General features: G+C 36.7%; 1 protein-coding gene across 1 annotated transcript in view; it reads left to right on the plus strand.

The window, feature by feature from the left end:
• LOC138718786 (dynein axonemal heavy chain 5-like) overlaps positions 1 to 23,183 on the plus strand; it is a 148,716-nt gene that overhangs the window by 18,774 nt on the left and 106,759 nt on the right. The window contains exons 17-36 of the mRNA XM_069853348.1: positions 89 to 178; positions 879 to 1,034; positions 1,996 to 2,135; positions 3,771 to 3,922; positions 6,010 to 6,217; positions 7,004 to 7,091; positions 7,212 to 7,335; positions 7,450 to 7,613; positions 8,761 to 8,853; positions 9,982 to 10,185; positions 11,970 to 12,050; positions 12,134 to 12,538; positions 12,690 to 12,808; positions 13,773 to 13,909; positions 14,969 to 15,131; positions 17,822 to 17,933; positions 18,254 to 18,382; positions 19,992 to 20,191; positions 20,293 to 20,446; positions 22,777 to 23,043. Coding sequence (XP_069709449.1) covers positions 89 to 178; positions 879 to 1,034; positions 1,996 to 2,135; positions 3,771 to 3,922; positions 6,010 to 6,217; positions 7,004 to 7,091; positions 7,212 to 7,335; positions 7,450 to 7,613; positions 8,761 to 8,853; positions 9,982 to 10,185; positions 11,970 to 12,050; positions 12,134 to 12,538; positions 12,690 to 12,808; positions 13,773 to 13,909; positions 14,969 to 15,131; positions 17,822 to 17,933; positions 18,254 to 18,382; positions 19,992 to 20,191; positions 20,293 to 20,446; positions 22,777 to 23,043 — 3,186 coding nt within the window. The remainder of the gene's footprint in view (positions 1 to 88; positions 179 to 878; positions 1,035 to 1,995; positions 2,136 to 3,770; positions 3,923 to 6,009; positions 6,218 to 7,003; positions 7,092 to 7,211; positions 7,336 to 7,449; positions 7,614 to 8,760; positions 8,854 to 9,981; positions 10,186 to 11,969; positions 12,051 to 12,133; positions 12,539 to 12,689; positions 12,809 to 13,772; positions 13,910 to 14,968; positions 15,132 to 17,821; positions 17,934 to 18,253; positions 18,383 to 19,991; positions 20,192 to 20,292; positions 20,447 to 22,776; positions 23,044 to 23,183) is intronic.

The following is a 23,183-nucleotide window of genomic DNA, read 5'->3' on the forward strand; positions in this document are numbered from 1 at the left end:
GATGAAATAAGTGAGAGAAAAAAAATTACTTTCCTTCTTGACTATTTTTAATTAATGGAAATTTAACCTCATATCTTCTGTGTTTTAGGTAACAGGGAAGATTATGTGGGCTCAGCAGTTGTACAGGAAAATTGACCATCCAATGACATTACTTAAAAAGAAAACCACACTTTTGAAGGTTGGAAATTAGCAAAAGAGGATTCATGCTAAGCTTTCAGACGTATTAAAAACAGAGAGATGATTTATTTTTATACTCCTAAGATCACTTTTCCAGCAATTTGTATTTAAGCTCATCCAACAGGATAGGTGTTAGTGTTTGCTCCAAGATTTGAATTCCTTTTTGCAGAACTATTATTCTGTGCTGAAAACAGTTATTTTCCTTGAGACATTAAGCTGATGACTTAGGCAAGTGCATTTGTCCCTTCTGGGGCTCGAGTCAGGTTAATCCTGATAGCAGCACTGTTGGCTGTGTAAATAAGCTTAGAGCCTTTTGTCTGCTACGGTCTGTAATGAAGAGAACTGAAATATTTCCCCTCAAACACTAGCCACACTTCATGAAAGAGTGTAATTTTTATAGCTTTCTCAGCAGGGTATCAGTCCCTTGTATACATCGCTTTGTTTTATGGGCAAGACTGGGAGGAAATAATCAAGAAGAGAGTGATGTTGTTTAGGTCAGTTAAATATTTCTTAGTAATTGAATGCCTCGATATATTTATATATTTCTGTGTCTTACCTTATCTCTAAAATAACATTACTTAAAGCTCCATATTTGTTTTGTGGTGGTGAGGAAAAGCCAAGTGGAGGACATTTCTACTGTGTTAGACTCATTGAATTGATTAAATAGTGCTCGCTTTTTGTTTTTTCCCATTGAATTGCAGACACTGGAAATGAAAAAGGTTGTTAAGAGCTACAATGAAATGGCTGCAGTTCTTTTCGAATTTGAATTTATTTATCATAGAGCCTGGTGCAGGTTTGCTGACCAGGCTAGAAATGCTTTATGTGATTCCTTACTTGTCAGGCACCCAGAAACCAAGGTAAATATGATTATATGACTTTGTATTCCTGTTGCATTGTTTAGTATTACATATGCTACTTTAGTTCGATCATGGATAGACAAGCATAGGGTTAAAAAAATGAAATACTTGAGTTGGTCTGTTTTTGTTTTTCCTTTTTGTATGAATTTATGGTACAGAATTTATCATGCCTTTTCTTCATAGGGCTCCTGCCTCATTCAGGGCATAAAAGAGGTAATACCCAGCAAATATTTATCTGTTATTAACTTATCTACATCTTTTTAGATATTGTTTCATGTTTTATTTTCCATGTTAACCATAATTTTAGAGAAGGAAGGAATTTTTAATTAGATCATGGTATTTTCTGTAACGGTCTGCATCACTGTGTCGAGTATGGTGCAATCATTCGTTAATTTGCTTTCGAAACTGCTTGCTGAGACAGAAAATCTTATCATTCTTTCTTCACAGATTATTTTTTATGCTGTAATACAGAGAAATTATGCTTCAAATGTGGTATTCCTTGAGCTCATGATTCTGTAATGAATAACTAGAATCTAGTCTTCAAATTTATGTAGCATCTTAATAGCATTTAGTGCAGCAAAAAGTGTACAGAGATTAACTTTCAAAACAGTTCTCCCTAATCTTCTGATGGAGAAACTGAGATGAAAAGGCAAATTAGCTTCCTCCGACCGTAGCTGCAGAACTGGAATTAAGCTTAGGGAGTCACGAGAACCAAGTGGTTAGTGCACAGTGAAGGCATCACAAGAAACTGAAATCAGTTTAAGATATTGGTTGATTAATGATTTGAAAAATCCAGATACTTGTAGAGGAGAATAAAGACTGTGTATAAGCATGGGTATCTGTTTTAAAAATCTCCTGTTGTCGTTTGTACCTTGTTATATGTTCCATTTATATCACACTACATATAACCACCAAACTGCATCCTTAATTTGTATTACTTTATTTTCCCCTACATGTGAAGGAATTACTTGTAAACTTGGACCCAGTGGTCCTGGAAGTACTTTATGAAACAAAATGCCTGAAGAAAATGCAATTTGAAATTCCAGATGTTGTCCTTGGTTTGTGTGCAGATGAAGAACAGATTAAAAGACATCAAACGGAGTGAGTGAACACTTTCTGGATTTGGTGCTCATCTGCAAATGGGAATCCTTAGCTTTGAGTCTGTTGCATATACTTTTGATTATATATTTTTCTCTTTGACGGGGTTTAATTGAAATTTAATTGCTTGCTTCTACATTTCCATGGTAATATTTGTAACATGCAATTGTTCCTGTCTCCACAAATATCTCATTGCTAGAAAATGCTTGTGTGCTTTTGTTTGGTTACAGCAACAGCTGCTGTGTAAGTGGGGCTCCTAAGTACTGCTAAGGCAACTGTGCACTATAACATGGTTACATAGGCACATTCCAGAATATTACAGTTAACATAAAACCCCTTATTTCTGTTAGGAAAACCAGCTGGAATTTACAATTTGATTAAAGCACAACACAAACATTTGTATAGGTAATACATCACCTGAGTTATAATTTTTTTTCTCGTGTTGAATGTCTGAAAAACTTCCGTTGATTTTAAATATTTACTGCTTCTTGTAACAGTCCAGATCTGTGCTAGATGAGTTATTTACATTCTCATGGATGCTGATTATTAATTCTCTAACTCACTAATCAAGGATGGTAGGTCTTAAAGAAGTTACCCTTTGTGAGGAGTATTCTTTAGGTAGCTTTTAAATAGAAGTGGACGAAAAGGAACAAACTTGGAAGAGTTCATAAACGCTTGAATTCAACCCCTCCTCCCCTCCTCTACCATTAAAGCTTTTAATCTTTCGCTCTTATAATACCATATTTTTCATTTTTTATCTATGGAGTGTTTTAGGACAAACTAACCTAAAATTTCTAATGTGCGAGGCAAACTCTGTGTGCCACAGTGCTATAAAAAAAGAGCCCCAAATTTTGCCACCCCAGAGAAAGAAAAAAGTACAGAATTTCTTTTTCAATTAAAATTAATTCACACTTACTTTCTACTGTGAAAAGGACTTCACACTGACTTCCCAGGCAATATTCAGAGAATGCAGATTTTTGATTAGGCAACACTGGAAAAATACTATTGTTTCTATTGCAAATGGGTTATCTCAGTATATGGTTTGTAACAATGATGTTTAAAATCATAATTTTAACCTGACACAGAGCACAGCTATTCTTTTTTTTGTAGCAGTTCTTGTATGGAACTCATGGATCTGACTTCTGAGTTGCATTCGCTTCTAATACTTGTTTGTGCAGCTTCATTTTGTAGCTCCATTATCATGGAACTATATTGGAAAGTCTTGATTCAGAATTTGGCCCCTTTTTCTTTGAGACTTCGTGTTCTAAGTGATTTTGATCTAGCTTTTCTTATAAGATAGTCATTTCATACCATATCTTGTGAGATAGCAAGAAGGGAACAAGAATACTGTGTTTTCAGTTTCCTGGGGTTTTTTTACTGTAATTAATTTTCCTTAGGAGAAAATTAGTTTAAATTCATCACATACCTTTACTGGAGGTAGTTATTTCTGCAGTCTGGTTCTGCTCTTAGTGGGAAGAAAGAGGCTTAGTTTGAGCTAGGAAGAGCTGGGAAGGGGAAGGGTGTGTTTTTAACATTGGCACAGAACTTGGAAATCTTACTAACAGAAAATGTATCCAAATTTCTGTGTGTTTCAAGTACCTGAATTAAGCGCTTTCTTACCATGATCATGTCTTGCAGACTCCGGAATCTATTGATCAGTTACAAAGAAAGTCTGAATGGGATTCCTGTTATGCTGAAACCATTGATGAAACCATTCATAGAACAAGTTGAGGATGCCCTTACTCCTGGCCTGATGCAGCTGTCATGGATGTCTTTGAACATCAATAAATGTATGTAGTAGGAGAAGAAGTGCTGAACTGTTGATGCTGTTAGGTGGTATCAGCCAGGTATTTCTTTGTTGATTTTGGGAATCTAGATGAGTGAAAAAAATGCCAGGTCTCTCCCTCATGATTATGGAAGAAAGTCAGACATCAGTAAGGTGAAAATGGTGTCTGGCTCTAAACTGTCATGATGGCTGTATACAAAAAAACTCTGACCTGCCAGCAATGTGCTGAACGCGTTATGCATAAGCTTATTGTGTTAAATGCCTTGTTTCCATCTAATATGTAGAATTATGGGGGCCCATCGTTGCCTTCTAGACTAATGGTCAGGAGAAAAGGTGAAAAATTTGCTTTAGAACTACCTAATTTATGTATTTAAAAAAAAAAAAAAGCTAAGGAATTGGGTTGGGTTATTTGTCTATTTTAGTCAATAAAAAAAGACAAGCTCCATCATTAACTTCCTGATAGGAATAAATTATGTTTTCCACTTAAAGTATCAGCAGTTCAACACCACGTTCACAATTCTGTGTCTTTGATATCATAGTGATTTCATTCTGCCTGCAGTCAGAAAGAGTATTGGTGATTCAAATGATACTGTCTAGTAATAACAAACACAAAGACAATGAGTGTTAGGTGACATATTTCTTTCTTTTTTTACAATGAAGGACAGAGAAATAATTTATCCAGTCTGTTCAGAAACAGTAATTTTTACTTAATAGAGCTCAATAAACACATCTGGTAAAAGACTCAGTTTATATCTTTCCAAAGCAAGTTATGTCATACGTGTGAAAGAAGAAATCTAGAGGTTTAAACAGTATGTCATCCTGGCTGGAGGAATGTATAAGTTACAATGATAAAAGCACTGTATGGGTGGCCTGTAGTACACACCAACCACAAGGTTCTCATTGGTTCCCCAGTCTTTTATTCTGAACCACACACTTTCAACCTGTTCATGGCTACTCTTCAATGACAGCTCTTCACATTCCATCCCTTTCCTGACATAGGGGGCTGTGCCTCCACCCCTCCTTCCCAGTCTGTCCATTTGTAAATGAAAAGGATCAACAAAATGCTGTGGAAAACAGATAGGATATAACTGTTGAAAAATTACTTTGGTTCTTCTGCATAAATCCATACTACAGGCTACCTGATCAAGGCGAACCAACCGATGAAGCATTCCTCCAGCTACAGGAGGCTTCATCTTGCAAGTTCTCGTCCTACTCAGGGACTTCAACCACCCTGACATTCACTGGAAAAGTAGCACGGCAAGCTGTAGGCAATCCAGAAGACTCCTGGAGTGTATTGAAGATAATTTCTTAGTCTAGCTGACAGAGACCCCCACCCAAGGGGATGCATTACTGGACCTGATGGTCACTAATGCACGTGAGCTTGTCAGTGACATTAGGATAGGAGGCAGCCTGGGCTGCAGTGATCACACACTGGTGGAGTTCAAGGTCTTGAGAGATATGGGACTGGTGAGAAGTATAATCAGGACCCTAAATTTCAGGAAAGCAGACTTCCAGCCCTTTAAGGAGCCTACAGGAAAGCTGGGAAGGGACTGTTTACAAAGTCTTGTAGTGATAGGACTAGGGACAATGGGTATAAACTGGAGAGGGGAAGATTTAGACTAGATGTAAGGAAGAATTTCTTCACCATGAGAGTGGTGAGCACTGGAACAGGTTTCCTGGGGAAGTTGTGGATGCCCCATTTCTGGAAGTGTTCAAGGCCAGATTGGTTGGGGCTTTGGGCAGCCTGGTTGGGTGGGACATATCCCTGTCCGTGGCAGGGGGTTGGAACTGAAGGATCTTTAAGGTCCCTTCCAATCCAAACTGTTCTATGATTCTATGATTACAATGTTGTTTAATTTTTTTAAAAAGAGGATATTCTGAAGGCTGTTGTACTATTTATTATAAAATAGTTTCAGTTAAAGACTCCAAAGTAGAGTAAGTCCATCATGTTTTTGTTCCAGGCCTTAAGTGTATATTTCATTGCCGTTAAATCCTCACTTTATTGTAATTCTGGGGAAGGATGGGGAGTGATATGCAATTTAAGGGATCTGTATTTTACATGACTTGTTTCCATTTTGTTTCCTTCCTTAGTTATTGAGAATGTTTATAGAACCTTGAGGGAGCTGGACTTTATAGTCAAAGAAGCAGCCGATAGTCTGGAATGCAGAATTGAAAGAGTTCTGGAGGATATGTCGAACACTGCTCTGATAGTTCTGCCAGAAGATGAGCCTGTAGATGTGCTTTCTTTCCTGGAGCAGACAGAAAGGCTTGCTGTCTCTACTGCTCACAAACTGTCCCAGTAGGTTTATTCATTGCATAGAGGGATTATTTATGTATTACTTTTTTTTATGCACAGTTTGCACTGAAAATTTTATTTTAGTAGAGTATTAATCTAAAACAAAATTACAGTCTCAGGGTGCAGGGAGATGCTCCTAGTTATCTGGAATACAGCAGATAATGTTTGCATCTGCAGTGTTCAGCATTTCATATTTTTCTTCTTATGGCATTCTAATCATAAGCAACAAAAATGAAGATAGATAAGACTTGAAATCACATCCTCATGTTATTTGCTTAATTCTTAGTGCTACCTAGCTAACGTAAGACTTTCCACTCTCCCAATGCTTCAGATTCTTTGGCCTGTGCCTATTTTCCAAGTTACAGTAGAATAGTACTTCAGTTCTTCTCCAAAAAGATGTCTATGCTTACTGTACAAAATAAGATGCCTTCTATTTACTTTTTATTTTACTGATTCTGATTTCACAGATTATCCTACTGTATCATTGTGATAAGCCTATTTTATTAATTATAGCTGGAAAATAACTTATTTTTCTTTAATTATTATGAATTCTAGTTGAATCATATATAACAAAGTCTGACAAAAGGGCTTCTTGATAGTCTGCATATCTCAATGTCTTACATTCTCTGTATGCCCAAGCAATGGAAACAGTTCACAGTGCAGTGGGACTGGGTTTGTGTGCTTGAAAAAGAGCAATCCTTATTGAGAGTATTCCTTATAGAGCAATCCTTATAGAGAGTATTCCTTATGTTTTATTCCCTGGGGGTGACTCTAAGGTTGTTTTTGTAGACAGAGTCAGCAAGTGGAACGCTCTGTGCATGAACTGGTAGATATTCTTAAGCACAGGATGAAAGCAGATGCTGGATCAACTCTGGAGGTAAGAAGACCTTGGCAATATAAAAAGTAAACTTTTATAACCTAGTCAGGTACTTGATATTTCACTTACATGCTGGATAATATGGTTATTTTCCTAAAGAATTTCCCTTTAACTCTTTAGGATTCATATACCTGTACCCATCTCGACATGAAACAGAAAACACGTTGCCAAGGATGCTTGTCCTGTAGTTACTATAATCTGATGGGACAGCTTTGTCAGAAAAATACTGACTCTTTGGTCAGATGTGAGTCTGTCTTTTTCAAATATGTTTAATCTTTTAAAAATAATATTAAGATTTTTTTCCCAAGCTTATTGTGGTGAAAAAATGCAACCTCACTTGTATTCTGTATTTGTTTAGGCATGAAGATTTCTTTAGAGTCCTTAAGACATCGATTGCATGTTGTTGACTCTAGACATGAGGTGACCAAGTTTGTAGAGACACAGAGGGTTCCTTTGTTCAAAGCTGAAATTCAACTGGCTATTCCACATGTGGTCTTGAGACCAAGTCTCAAAGATATTCAGGTAAAAAAATAATTGCACATCTCAGTCATTTATGGTAAAACATTTATAAATGTATTGTTTAGAAACAACATATGCAAGTTTAATTTGGCATAAGAACTAAAAGGAAGGAAAAGAAAGATTAGAAGTTAACTTGAGTTTGAGACATCATTGAATGTTAAGGGCACGAAAACACTGATCAGGTTTGTTATACAGGGCTGTAGAAGGAGTTGTATTCCTAAAAGCTCAGTAGTTTATGGTCACAACCCTCTGCTTAGAGGCAAACGTTTCAAAGTGAATGCAAAATTAAAAATTAATGCCATTGATACAGCCTGATTTGAATTCCTGATCTACTTAAACTCTTTCCAAGTATAAAATGATGTTATGAATTTAAAATATCATTAATGAATCAGATTTCTGCAGTAGTGAATTGTAAAGAAAAGTATTACCAGCATGAAGTCCCAAAGTCTGGAAAAATGTGAACATTAGTTTAAGCCTGTACTAATTCTTACATGTGTGCTTATGGTTTCCTATCACGTCTGAAAGTACTCACAAAGTATTAGTTGTTTATAGTGTCGATTTGTGGACTTTGCATTTAGCATTGTCACTCTCTAAAACAACAGTTGAATTCTTACTCAGATTTCATTTGGAGCCTTCGTGGTGTTGAGAATAGGAAATCAGACTACAAAGCATAATTGAAAAATGACAGAAGAAGTTAAATAATAATTTACATAGCTGCTTATATATATCATAGATGATACTGTCACAAATTCAGCCGAAGGTATTCAGGCATTCTGGTGTGAATGTGAAAACTTTAATTGTTAACAATAAATAACTATATTTATAGCCAATTTAAGGGGTAATAGTACTATAATTATGATCCCCAGTGATTCATGATTGCTGTTCATAAAGCGCTCTTACATTCTTGTTTGAAAATCACATAAATGTAGAAGGACTGTGATAAATCTTTAGCAGGTACTCTTTGCCCTTATAAAATGTGTTTTGGGTGATCCTCCTTCATGCTTATTAGAATATTTCCTGTAAAGACAGAGGTATAATTTTTACATATGATACTGTTTGGAGGATCCCGTTCTTCTTTTTTTCCTCCCTTTCCCCCTTCTTATTTGTCATAATCTCTTTGTGCTTAAGATGAATGTTTTGCTGTTTTCAGAGTGCTGTAAACAAAGCAGTAAGTATCATATTATCAATAGCCAAAGATATTCCCCTGTGGAAATTTGCCTACTTACATCATAACCAGCAGCAGGTGAGAATTTTATTTTAACTATTGTAGAATTGTAGTATTTTGGTTAACATTTATCTCTTAAAAGTATGTTCCGTACCAATACTTTGACTTGTAATCTGGTGGGTTTTCCTTTTAAGTGAAAGCTTAGCTTTTCATCTCTGTACCAAGTAATTGAACATAAGAATGATAATTCATAAACCTTATGTTTGGTGGGTTTCAGAATTAAAATCAAAGGTTGCCTTTAAAGAATATTTTTAAAATATTGCTGAAGTATGATGATGATATTGTAGAGAACATGTGAGGATTATCCGTGGATGCTCCTAGCTGAGTATAAATTATGATCACTCTTCCCAGGCAAAAACTTATTTCAGGTTAAACTTTCAGGCTGAGTACAGCACCTATAATGCTAGCATAAATACAACAGAAATACTTTAATTGGCATTAAATTGAGCACTAAAACCTTGGGGAGGTCTGAGGTATGGATAGAATTGAAATTTGTACCGAAACGCACAGTAGCGGTAATCAAATAGTCTTAATTCTCTCTTCTGGTAATGAAATACAGACCTATGTAGATCTGTGCTGAGAAGTATCTTTGTAAAAATATCTTCCTGTTACATCAATCTGACATGAAAAATAGATCAGTTCATTTCAGTGAAAAAAAGCCATTCAAGCCCTGAAAGTAAATAATAATGAAAAAAAACCCAACAGAGTAGGAGAAAGTGGGTTGAATTCAATTTCCTCAAGCAGAATTGTTTGCTTATTTCCAAGAAGCCAACGCTCCATTGCCTCCAGTACTTCTTTTTGGCCAAAAATGGGTAGAGATTGTTATTCTACACTAAAGAAAGCAGGAAGACCTGAGCAGTTGTGTAGGAGCAGGAAACAGCACAGTTGTATATGATGCATATTTGACAGATGTCATTCAGAGACTATTCATATAGAGCTCCACATGGCAATTTTTTATAAAATCAGCTTTAATACTAGAACTACTGTTCTGTGAAAATCCAGGCTAAGAACAGGGAGTCTTGTTGCAGGTGCGTTCTCTGAAATTTCTAGCTGTTCTTAGAAGTACTTATTGTGTGTGCATTATTAGGCATTCCATAACGTAAAAAAAAAAAAATAAATATTCTTTTCTTGTTTAACTTATTCCAGATTGAACAAGCTGTTGCTGTAGAGCTAGGTGATGAGAGCAAACTCACTGGGATGGTGGCACTGAAACCTTTAGACAAGCAGATCATCGAGCATAAGGATGTAAACAAAGTGATGATCCAATTAAGTACAATTATTTCATCTCTTAAAACTGAAGCATCGGATCTTCTGAACAGCTTTTCTGCATTTTCAAGCATCTGGAACGAGGTTAAATGCATACTTAAGAAAATATGTTGCTATGTTGTGTAATCTTCTAAATAAACTTTTGGGTTGCATAAGGAAGGACTGTTCTCAGTAAGAAGCATTAGTTCTGTGATGGAATCCACATACCCGTAATACCTCCACTCTTGTGTTGGCCAGAACTTGTCATTCTTTACTAATGAAACCATCTGAGGAAGAAAGCAGAAGAACAAAAAAGAACGTTGGAGCATAAACAAGCTTATGCTCTCATATGTTTATGCATCTTTCTCACCTCATCTTGCCTGCATAGGTTGTAAAAAAGAATAATTTAGCATACTCTCAGAGAAATTGCGGACTACAAAACTGCTCCTGAATATTAAGCTGACTAGTTCTTCTTCACCAGCCACTGCTGAAAGCAGATTTTCTACCTGTTTACAAAAATTATAAACTAAATATAGGAGAAATTTTCAGCAGTAAGGATTCCAAACAGAAAAGAATCTGGGCTGATGGAGTTGTCTTCATTAGGAAGTGGATCCGGTCACATAAACAGTAAAGCTCTGAGCAGTTTTTTTTGGGGAGGAGATGTTTCATGAAATAAAATACTGTTTACATTCTGACTAGTGAAATTCAGCTATGTTGATGGACAACTTCTGGTCATAGTTATCACAGGTGCTTTTGTTAGGCTGAGAAACAAGCAATCAAAACAGGAGTAATCTTATTTTTAACTTCCCCTTCTAAAGCAACTCATCGGTGCCCACTTTCCCACAACTGCCTCTTTTGCAGTTAGTATTCAGGCTAAGACAGGGCATTTTCACCTCTTCGTGGCTTCTGAAGTTCCAAATGTTAATACTTAATTACCTCAGTTTTTGGAGAGATTGTTTGAGCTAACCACATACTGATGTTATGTTGTTTCACCTACAGAAGGCACAATCAGATTGGATGATGCAGTAGCATGATAATGTTTCTTTTTTACTAAAATCTTCTAAAATAGTCAATTAATCTGCTCCTTAACCTTAAAATTCCTTAAGAGTTGGCACTGTTCCACACCTCACCCCGTCCCCAGCCTTTATAATTTCTGGGAGCTGTCACTGGTAACTTGTTATTGGCCATAGTAGTTTCTCAGGGACCTCAGAGTGAAGACTGTAGGTGAATGTCATTGAGTTGGGTGAAGATAATTTGCCTGGAATAGAGAATCCATCACATTTATTGAGCTGATGACACCGAAGTTCTCACCTCTGCAGAGGCTGGCCTGCCTTCTGAAAAGGAGAGATGCTCAGTGTTCTCTTGCCTTTAAACAAGCGTCAACAAGCTAAATGCCCCCTCCTCCCTTAGATCCATCCTTCCCTGCCTAACTGTCCATGCACCAAATGGCCCAGCCATCTGTACCTAGCAATTGCAGTTAAATACACTGTTTCAGGAAGAGTGAAGATGGCTGAGTACCATTGCTACCATTTAAATACCGGTTAGAGAATGTCAGCTGCTTTTGGGCATTTGCAGACCAAAGAGGGACTGGGAAGGAAGTATTTCCAGCAAAATTTTAGCATTGTAAAAGTTGTAGTAATATTTGGACGGATAAGAGTTATCCTTATGTGTGCCACGTTTTGAGTTACTGATAATTTCAAGTACTGTGCAAACAGTTAAGAGGCAGGAAAAGCAGTTCAAGTGACATAATTTTACCTTAATGCTTATATCTTAAGCCCTTTTAGAGAGAGATCTATTGTTTTTATACATTATATCAGGCATCTGGGTCTCCCATAGATTATTGTAATACCAATGCTAAATAATAATGAAAATAAACTTTTCTTATATAGGAACCAGAGGAAAAAGTGAGGGAATTTATAGATTCTAAACCAACAATGGCTGAATTCCAAACTCAAATCAGATACTTTTCTGTAAGTATTGTATCTTTAATAACAATGAACTGTTCAGAGAAATTGTAGTGAAATTGAAAGCTGAGCACTTGTGTTTGTCTTAGCAATTAGAAATGCAAATCAGAGAACTGCCAAATCATTATGTACTGGGATGTTTGGAAATTGTGACGGAGTCATTGAAAATAGCCTTAATTCAGGAATGCCGCTCAAGACAAAGAACATTTGGATTAGCTTTGAATAAAAAGGCTGCTACAGACATGGATGAAATTTATTTATTCATTGAAAATGTTAGCAAGAGATTAAACAGACCTATCCATGACCTTGATGATGTACGGGGAGCAATGGAAACACTAAAGGAAATCCGAGAGAATGAGATTAAAATTGACATGACTGTTGGACCTATAGAAGAATCTTATGCCGCGCTTCATAAATACAATCTGTTCTTTCAAGATGGAAATACAGAAAGAGTAGATGGATTGGCTTATGCCTGGAAGAACCTGAATGCACAGGTATTGTAGCTGTATTTTTTATCAAATAATATATATATAGCTAAGTTAATTTCAGCCCGACGGACTGCTAGAACAAAACTTTTCCTGCTTAAAACTCTGCATTTTTCCTGCTTCTTTTATGCCTTTTTTTTTCCTCTTTATCTGCATGTAGGCATTGCAGGTTGAAGACGTGTTGCTGAAGGTACAGCCAAACATGAAAACAGATTTGCTGAGTGGTGTTCAAAAATTCCAGACGGATACTGCAGAATTTTACAAAGATTATGATGAAAAGTAGGTGACCTTTGGTGCAATGCAATTATGCTTCATTGGTTTTTGTTCAGAAGTGGTGTATCAAAAAAAGCTTCAGAAGATAAACACAGCACAGCCTCAATGTATATATGACACCTGATAAAAAAAACTAATTTCAGGCTAATTATAAGATGGGTAGATATTCTTTTTGTCACAGATTTATTCCCATGATTTCAGTGTTGTAGAGGCCAATGGCATCTTGGCTTGTATCAGAAACGCTGCGGCCAGCAGGTCCAGGGAGGTTATTCTCCCTCTGTACTCGGCGCTGGTGAGACCGCTCCTCGAATCCTGTGTTCAGTTCTGGGCCCCTCACCACAAGAAGGATGTTGAGGCTCTGGAGCGAGTCCAGAGAAGAGCAATGAAGCTGGGGAAGGGGCTGGGGAACAGGCCTTATGAGGAGCAGCTGAGAGAGCTGGGGGTGTTTAGCCTGGAGAAGAGGAGGCTGAGGGGAGACCTCATTGCTCTCTACAACTACCTGAAAGGAGGTTGTGGAGAGGAGGGAGCTGGGCTCTTCTCCCAAGTGACAGGGGACAGGACAAGAGGGAATGGCCTCAAGCTCCGCCAGGGGAGGTTCAGGCTGGACATTAGGAAAAAGTTTTTCACGGAAAGGGTTATTTGGCACTGGCCAAGGATGCCCAGGGAGGTGGTTGAGTCACCTTCCCTGGAGGTGTTTAAAAGATGGGTGGATGAGGTGCTGAGAGGCATGGTTGAGTGATTCATAGGAATGGCTGGACTCGATGATCGAAGGGATCTTTTCCAACCTGGTGATTCTGTGATTCTATGATATACTTTGCATTTTCTCTTTTAGTGTCTTTTGTGAAAATTTCTAGAAAAAATGTTAGAAAATATTGCATACAGTTCAGTAAGCAAGGTCTGGGTTCTGATGTGCTTCTCTGTGAAGTCTGTATTGGTTGGTACTTGCACTGAATTTGTTTCGTTTTTACAGGGGCCCCAGTGAGATGAATGTACCTCCCCGTGAAGCAAGTGACAGATTACAGATCTTTCAAGCCAAATTTGATGAACTGTGGAGGAAATGTATCTCTCTTTCTCGTGGGGAAGAATTGTTTGGTCTTCCCATCACAGGTAGTTTCTTAGGGGATATGGATACCTTATCCCAGGTAGTATTTTTTATTTGTGGGTCCTGCTAAATGCATTCAGTGCTGGATGTATTGTAGAAAAATTCCTTGCAGTAAATTATGATTGTCTTTCCTATGAAAAGCAGCTGTGGGAAACTGGATCTCGGTCTGCACATGCATAAACATCAGGTGGAAAAATATTGCACTATTCCATGTATCACAAGGTCCAGCTGCTTAGCTCTCTTGTTTTTTTCTGTTCAGAGCTATGCACATCTCCCATTTCTTTTCTTCTAAGTCTAAATTTGGGAAACATGTTGCTGAAGTACTCAAGTTGTCCCTGCTCCAGATATATAATGAATTCCCTTGGGCTGAGCAACTGATCTGTAATATCCTTATGTGACCTAGTCAGACATACTTCTAGTTCGGAAGACCATGATGTGAATTAAAGTTACAGCAGAATGTATGATAAGCACTTTAATTCATACATACCAAATTCAGCATATTTTCCTATCTGAAGGCTATGCAATAATCACAATATATTTAACTAGAAATTCCTGAAGATATGAGAGAAACTAGCCAAAACACTTCTGTTAAGGAGGTGCATTTAAAATACTTTTTTTTCGGTAATAAGTTCTGTATATTTATTTTGAAAGCACACACCGCCATCCCCAACCTCTACCTCTTAGGTAAATAGCACAAATTAATATAAGGAATATTTTAGTTCTTATATAAAGTTGTAGTGCATTCCTTTGCCATTTCAACTGTTTTTTCAACATTATCTTTCTCACAGAGATAGGTGTAGCACCTCCCTTATAAAATAACATTTACTGTTATAGAAGAATATTTATTAAAAAAACATGAATATAAAAAATCACTGTGCATCAAAATCTGATGTACTTACGGAATGTGCCTGGAAAAGTTTATCTTACTAGAAACAAAAAGACTGCAAATCTTATTTCAGACATTTATTAAATACCAGGCTTAGAAATACATGAGGTTTTGTGTTCATGAATACAGTTGTGCCTAATTAGCATTCAAAAATTTCTTCTCTTAAAATTTGAAACAGAGTATCCTGAATTGCACAGAATTAAGCGTGAGCTTTCATTGCTTCAGAAGCTTTACAGTCTTTATAATTCAGTTACTGATAGTATCGATGGATACAATGAAACACTTTGGAATGATTTAAATATTGAAAAGATTAACAACGAACTTCTGGATTTTCAAAACAGGTAAGTTGTTATTTGTTGAAATGCATACAATTTTTATTTCTCAGCTTTCTGTGTTAATTATCTTGTGCAAATTGCCCTGAGGGACAAAAATCTGTTAGTTTATTTCAAGCTTAGGCTTCCTCAAGTGCTTAGCACAGCTGCATTATTTGCAGACTGGGGTGCAATGTGCAGCTGCTGTGTGAACTTACTTAGCTCGCTCTCTGAGTCACTTTAGGCTTGTTGAGAGTGGTGGGTCTTTATGTAGGTCTCTAGTATTCTGTGCGTTCATCCCCTCAAGAGTAGTTATCTGTACCACTCTATGTTTTACTTTTAATGGGAATTACAGACTCTGTGTCAGAACCAAATTGCATGCAAAAGCTAGAAAATAAATGTGCAATATTTTTATATTGTGCGTATCTATTGCAAAAAAAAAAGTGAACCGTTTCTCTGTTTTCTTTCTTCTTTATTATTTTTCTATTAGCTTTTTCTTCACCTCTTTGCACAGTGGTTCTGATCACTTTCTTATTGATTTCTGTTGAGACAAGTTCATACTCAATATAAAGGGCTTTCTCTTCAGCAGATCAGCCTTTCTTCTGGAGCAGACAGTGTGTGTGTCTCTGCTTCACCAGTAGTTTTGATTTTGGATTCTCCAGTGTGACCTGAGAGAGACTTCACTTATGTTTTGGTATTATTTAGAAAACTGAGATAAAATCTGTGGTTTTCATCTTCTCCCAAATCTTTGAAATACATAGGAAATGTTACTTGTTCTCAGGCTTTTTAGTCATATGGTATTTTGAGTGTGTCACCATTTTAGCAGGGTCTGTTTCTGGACACACTGAAGGATGAGGGCGGAGATTTTCTTCTTTTTTGGAATAAAAAGTAAATAAACTGTCTTCTAGCCATTAATTGGAAAAAAAAACCCGCTCATATTTTTGAATAATAGTAAAAAAGATCTGATCCTGTAAAATATATATACTTCTGCATTTGGACAATATCTATAAATAATTTCACTAGAAATCTGGAATCCGCATAATCATTTTTTCTATAGCTAATTAAATTTTTCAGGTTGTACGACTCTCTTAGTGCTTCCTTCTCATGAAATTCTGAAGGAAGCCATTGCATGAGAACAGTTTGGAAAGTTACGTATTTTGCTTTTTACTTTACATACAACTTTTTTTTTCCTGTCATGTTTTGGGCTATTTTTGGAGCAAGGTGACCACCAATAGTCAGTAAATACTATTTTGTAATAGAAGTCTAACCCAGTACTTGCTTTCCTTTGGCAGGCTTGCTAGCATAATTGCATCAATATGTCCTCTTTGAAGGTGGAGAAATTTAAACAATGTACAGGGGGTACCCACAGAAATAACTAAGATGATATGCTCTGTTAGGAAAGGAGCAAGACTACTGGAAATGCAGTTAGTGTTTTAGCATAGTTGGGAAAATATGCATGGTTCTTTAATGTTCTTTTTTTGCTAACCCTTTAAGAAAAAGTAATAGAATAGAATACCTACAATCCCAACAAGAAGAATCACAAAAGCAACTGTAGGTGAAAATAAATCAATTTTAAAAAGACATAAAAAGGAAAAATATTTAGAGAAAATGCGTGTGATGGGGAACATTATAGAAGTTTATAGTAAGAGCTAGAGAGAAGTTTTTAGGTTTTACTGTAATGTAGTGTGAAGAGAATATCCAGTAAAATTAAGAAGGAAATGTAAATCTCATCAATGGAGTAGTCTTTTAACATACTGTATAACTCATGGAACTTGCTGAGGCTAAGATAAAGAAAAAAAGCTATTCTTATAACCAGAGTAAGAGATTCACTTTCTAATCACCAGCCTGAGACAAAGTTTTGTTGCTTCTCAGTGTAGAAGTAGCCAGGAACTGCGTCTTAATGCCTTACCTCTTTATGATGGAGGGTAATTTTGCATTTTGCAATACTTTTCTCCAGCATATTTAATACTGTCTGTTGTTGGATTCAAGATGAAACACTACAGTGATTATTGCAGTGCTGTGACAGCGTGCGTATGTTCCTCTACCTTTTACCAGCGAAGTAGTGAAGAATTCACATGTGCTCCAGTGTTGCGTGACAGATCTGTCTCATTTCGAGCTGTGAAAATGGAGAATTTCTGCAAAGGAATTCTTCATTATGTGTTCATTTTATGCAGCTTTTCATTTCTGCCACTGAGCTGTAAAAGAACGGCTGTCAGTCTTTGGTCTATAGCTTTGGCAGATGAAAATTGGCATGACTTGCTAAAGGCAAATGGAGCTGTGACAAGTCATAGTACAAGAAGTTCCTAATTTTCAGGGTTTTTTTTTACCTTCAAATCATGCATAAAATGAAGTTGTTCTTTAAAGATCTTTCATACATACTAGGTATAAAATAGGACTTGCTTGATTGAAACAGAAGTGTTTTGGGGTTTGCAAGCAGGTCAGTTTGGGTTTAAGAGGCTCTTTATTTTGCTTGAAAAAGTATATGGTGTTTAGTCCTTTTTCCTGTTTACAAAATGGGGGGCATTTTCAAATTTATGGTGAAACAATGACACTGAAAAACTTTTAAGTCAAACTGAAATAGAAACCAAACTGTTCTAGTGTGATTTTTATTTACAGGCTACTGGTCCATTGGTTGAAAGATGAGAAGATATTGTGCTATTAAATGATGGATTGTGATTATTAAGACTAAAATATTTCTTCTTTTTTTGTGCTTTTTAAAGAATCCGTAAGTTACCAAAAGCATTGAAGGAATGGCAAGCTTTTCGAGACCTAAAAAAAAAAATTGATGACTTCATGGAGAGCTGTCCTTTGCTTGAAATGATGGCAAACAAAGTATGTTCAGCATAGTAATTTGGAGATATGATTCACTTGAAAATCTTTATTGAAGACTAAGTTGTATGGTTATAAGATGCTTTCCATATTCTTTGTATTAGAAAAAAAGCAGCTACATTTATGGCAAAAATCTAGTTAGACTTAGTTACAGAAAAGTAAAAGAAAAGATTTCATAATATGATTAGAAGAACTATTAAAGTTTTCAGTGGAATGGAAATCAAGACTCTTCCATTTGTTTAAAAGATGCAGTGCAAAAGTATGTGATCATTCCAGTTGTAATAAAATTACAGTTTTAAAAATCTTCCCATGGACTTTTCTAGGCAATGATGTTACGACACTGGGAAAGAATCGCACAAGTAACAGGGCATCACTTTGATGTTGACTCTGAAAATTTTGCTTTGAAAAACATAATGGATGCGTCTTTATTGAAATATAAAGAAGATATTGAGGTACAAGTACTTTTCTGTTTGTTTTTATTGAATAGCTTGTGAGCTGGGGCTCTGTACTTTTGGAATCCTGTTTCTAGTCAGCTTTGTAACATTAAAAAAATCTGGCTTTAGTTGGACAATTCTTTTGAAGAATGGAGTTTGGAAGCTGGTATTAGCAGTGATGGCTAATTCATTTCCTTTTTATCCTGGAGAAGGATTAAATGGATGGATAGTATTACACTAATCCTTCCATAGAAGGAATTCTGTTGTTTTAAGGGTAGTGTGATTCTGTCATTCTTCTGCTTTAGGCTCTGCCCACTTACAATCTTTTCTTCCTTTTAACTGTCCCATCAGAGAAAAAAAAAATAGTTGATATAAATCTGATCCTGTTAAGTGCTCAAAATCCATAGAACACAGTAGAACTTGAGGATATAGGATTAAAGGAGAACAAGATTCTTTTATATTTCAAAAATGACTCTTCACGGGAGCATAGAGCAATGAGAAGGCTTATGAAATGTGCACAAGCTACAAAACTACTGCCTCCTCTGTTTGGGGGACAGTAGTTACCCAGCAAGGATGCTAGAGTTACGCTCACTAGTTTTTGAAAGAACAAGGTTTAGCTAAAATTAAAGGAGGAAACCCCCAACAGTTTCTAACATGAGTTTTGTTGTCACTTAGCTAAACCTGTGGTCGCACCATAGTAGTGACCAGATTTGTCTTGTTCCGCAAAGGAACACTTTAAGAAAAAGACATGAAATCAAACCTCTGCTGTGCCAAATTTCCAGACAAGCATTTAAGCCATGTGAAAGATTCAAAGTGATCGCCTTACACTCAAGACTTCAAACCTGTGATGGAATGCAATACACTTCTGAACCTGAATTTGGGGTCCAATCTGAGTAGCTGCTCCTTTTCTCTCTGATGTGAGAATCAATTTTATGACAATCCTATCCTCACTGTCTTCAAGAAGTAGCAGCCAGTCATGTTGTCCACATGCTCTCTATTCTTGGACTGTTTATTGGTTTTGATTGTTAACGAGTATTATCTTTAACTCACTAAGTAACTATATTTGACTTCAAATTTTAATACATTTCATACAAATCCTGCCTGCAGATATCACTGAGTCAGTGAATTTTCCACAGTGTAAGGTGCTAGTGCTAGTCCCCTGTACTTGGCACTGGTGAGGCTGCTTCTTTAATACTGTGTTCAGTTTTGGGCCCCTCAGTATAAAGATATTGAGGTGCTGGAGCATGTGCAAAGAAGGGCAGCAAAGCTGGTGAAGGGTCTGGAGCGCTAGTCTTATGAGGAGCAGCTGAGGGAACTGGGATTGTTTAGCCTGGACAAAAGGTGGCTCACAGGAGACCTGATCTTCACCTGAAAGAAGGTTGTAGTGAGGCACTTGTTGGTAGATGGAGTATTAGTAAAAATTTCTTCACCAAAAGGGTTGTCAAGCATAGGGAGAGGTTGCCCAGGGAAGTGTGTGAAAGGTTTTTTTTGAGGTGTTTCTATGTATATTTTCATTAGCTAGAACTTACAGTGAAGCCAGTATCTAGCCAATGAATTTTGATTGTCTTTATGAGTATGAATTATATTAGCCTTAAAGGAATGTAAATACTAGTTTAATTTTACACAGGATATCTGCATCAGTGCAGTAAAAGAAAAGGATATTGAAGCAAAATTGAAGCACGTCACCAGTGAATGGAGTACTCAAGCTTTCAGTTTTGGCCAATTCAAAACTCGAGGAGAACTCCTTCTGAAAGGATCAGATATGTCAGAGAAAATAGCTTTGATGGAGGACAGCCTCATGATACTGGGGTCGCTCATGAGCAGCAGGTACAAAACTGAGTGAATGTGCACTGTCTAAATCTAATCAAACTCAAAAGTAAACAATGATTATTTTATGTTCTTTTTCCCTGTAACTCATGCTCACACAGGTACAATGCACCGTTTAAGTCCACTATACAACAGTGGGTTCAGAAGCTAACCAATACTGCAGAGATCATCGAGAATTGGATTACTGTACAAAACCTCTGGATTTACCTTGAAGCTGTGTTTGTTGGTGGAGACATTGCGAAACAACTACCTCAAGTATGTTGATTTGTGATAACAAGACGTGAACAGCAGTATGTTACACCAAGAGAATAGAGTTTACGTGCCAGCACATATAATGCATATAAGCTTTGTGGGGTGCACACAGGCAGTTCAGAATAAGTTTTGCCATTCTGGGGTCTGTCAGGTTGCACTGCTTAGAACTTGCTCAAACTACGGAAAGAGAATTGTTTGTAATTCACACTCAAATGTTCCTGTCAGCTCGCAGTATTTGTAAATCATATGACAGCGCAAGGCTCAGGACCACTTAATGGTAAAACAATGATGTGTCTCTTCTCCAATATATGCCAATGTCCCTTTCTTCCTGGGCATACGTACTTATAGGCTTTATGTTATATAGAATGACACATTTTCTGTATCAATTCTCTATTTGCTAGGACTTAGTGTAACTAAATCCCAGGGAGAGATGCTGCAAGACTTGGGCAGCTGCATGTGTCCTAATTGGTGTGAACTACTGTAACCTCTTCAAAAGGCAATTATGACCTTCCCTGACAGCAGCTGCAAAAGAGTTAATGAATGCTCTGACTTCTTGTAGGAAATACCAGAATAAATTATCCTTTCTTTTGCATCTCTTAGTGAGAAGTTTTAATGTAGATCTAACACAACCCAGTTCAGTAGTACTAGATCAACCAGTACTATAACTTGATAAAACTGTGTTTATTTGGAAATTGTTAAATATTAATGTATTTCAGGCCACATATTTTATAACTGCAGGCTTACAGTTTCCAAAAGTAACCCTAAGTTTTATAAGCCTTAGCTGTTATTTAAGATAGCAATAAGTTCTGTATTTTTAATTTATGAGACTTGTTTATCTTGTTAAAGTTTATTAGAGAATCAGCAAGCAGTTTTTGCAGATGAGCAAGTACTGCAGCACAGCTGAGACATTTGGTAACTGCTAAAGCTACTTGTTACTAGGATGACACATGAAAAGTATTCTGGAAAAAAGCAAATGTGCTGACTATCTCTAAAAGAGAAGAAGGAACAGCTTGGTAGTGGAGTAATGATAGATGAATGGACTTAATTGCAGTTCCTGGATGAATACTGCAACAAATAACTGTCTGTAAGCATCTGGAAGTTAACAGGGAGATGAATAACGGTCAGCGTGAATTTGTTAGGAGCAAAACCTGTCAAATGAGTCTAATTTATTTTTCGGGTGGGCAACGGGCTTTGTGGATAGAGGAAACCCAGTAGGACTTTATAGGCTTTTGACACTGTTTCTCATAGAATTATCAGAAAATGAGTTTTAGATTACTGGTATGTAAAGTGCATGCAGAAAAGTGTAATGCATAAGCAGCAATAACCGATAACTAGAACATTGTACCTGATTTGGCTGAAGAAACACACAAACATATTTGAGAAAGCATAGAAGAGAGTGATAAGGATAAGGAGCAATCCATGACTGCACAAGAAAAGATTCACCAAATTAAGCTTATTTGACTTGAAAGAGGGGAAAAACTTGAATAGTAAATGTGATAATTTAAAAAAAATAGGGGTTGCTCTCCACAGAAGAAAACAATGTGTTCTCTGCATCTTTGAATACGATAAGAAGTAATTGGCATACATACAAGAGAGATTAAAATTAGATATTAAAACAGAGTCACCAGTAGCAAAGATTGCCTAGAGAGGCTTCTGAGTCTCCAACACTGAGCATCTCTAAACACAAGATGGACAGATGCTTTTCAAGAGTTGCATGGGTATGATCCTGTTTCATGACAGGCAAATCATGGGTGGTCTCTTAAGATCTCTTCTAGCTCTCCTATAATTTACAATTCCATTCACATTTCATTTGTTGTAGATGAAGAAAGAGCTTTTAAAGTCAGTATACACAATGCAGAAAAATATTTATTCTCCAGCTGCCAATATTTGCAAATTTGTTCCCCTTCATCTATAAACCTTACAAGTGCAGTAGCTTCAGACTGTTTATGCTGGATTTGTTTGTCAAGTATTACCACTAACAGTTCACTTCTTATAACCCGTGTGGAGGAGCTGTTACATGACATTCTGTATTGCTATTCAGAAGACTCTGATTTCTGAGAAGGCTGCTGTTTGAGTTTTCTGGTGTATTTTGGAATCCTTTTATAGGGACAATTTTGGTGCCCAGAGGGCTGTCCCATTGGACTCTTTCTCTTGCAATTTAAATGATGGTCATTATAAGCACTAATCATTGTAGTCATGCCTATAAATATTCATACTAGTCCTGCAAAGAAGACTTGAACAGCAAGGGAAATATTAAACTGTTACCTTGTCTCTTTAATTTTTAGAATTTTACAAACATGAGGAAGAACTAATGCATTTTTCATGTATTCCAGGAAGCCAGAAGATTTCAAAAAATTGATAAATCATGGCAGAGAATTATGCAGAGAGCGCATGAAACATCAAACATTGTGCAGTGCTGTGTTGGAGATGAGACTTTGGCACAGCTGTTACCACATTTGCTGGAACAATTGGAAATCTGTCAGAAATCACTGACTGGGTATTTGGAAAAAAAACGATTAATATTTCCAAGATTTTTTTTTGTATCTGACCCTGCTCTTCTGGAAATCCTTGGTCAAGCATCTGATTCCCACACTATTCAGGTAGGAGTAAGAAGGCAAGAATGTTTTTATGGTCAATATTAGTAAGTGAGGGCCATGGAGGATTTTGTTATTCAGTTGAAAGAATTCCTTTCACTTAGGGAAAGATTTATAGAATCTTCTAATACAGGGTTTAAAGGCAA

The sequence above is a fragment of the Phaenicophaeus curvirostris genome, chromosome 3 (assembly GCF_032191515.1).
Source record: "Phaenicophaeus curvirostris isolate KB17595 chromosome 3, BPBGC_Pcur_1.0, whole genome shotgun sequence".
Taxonomy (NCBI): domain Eukaryota; kingdom Metazoa; phylum Chordata; class Aves; order Cuculiformes; family Cuculidae; genus Phaenicophaeus; species Phaenicophaeus curvirostris.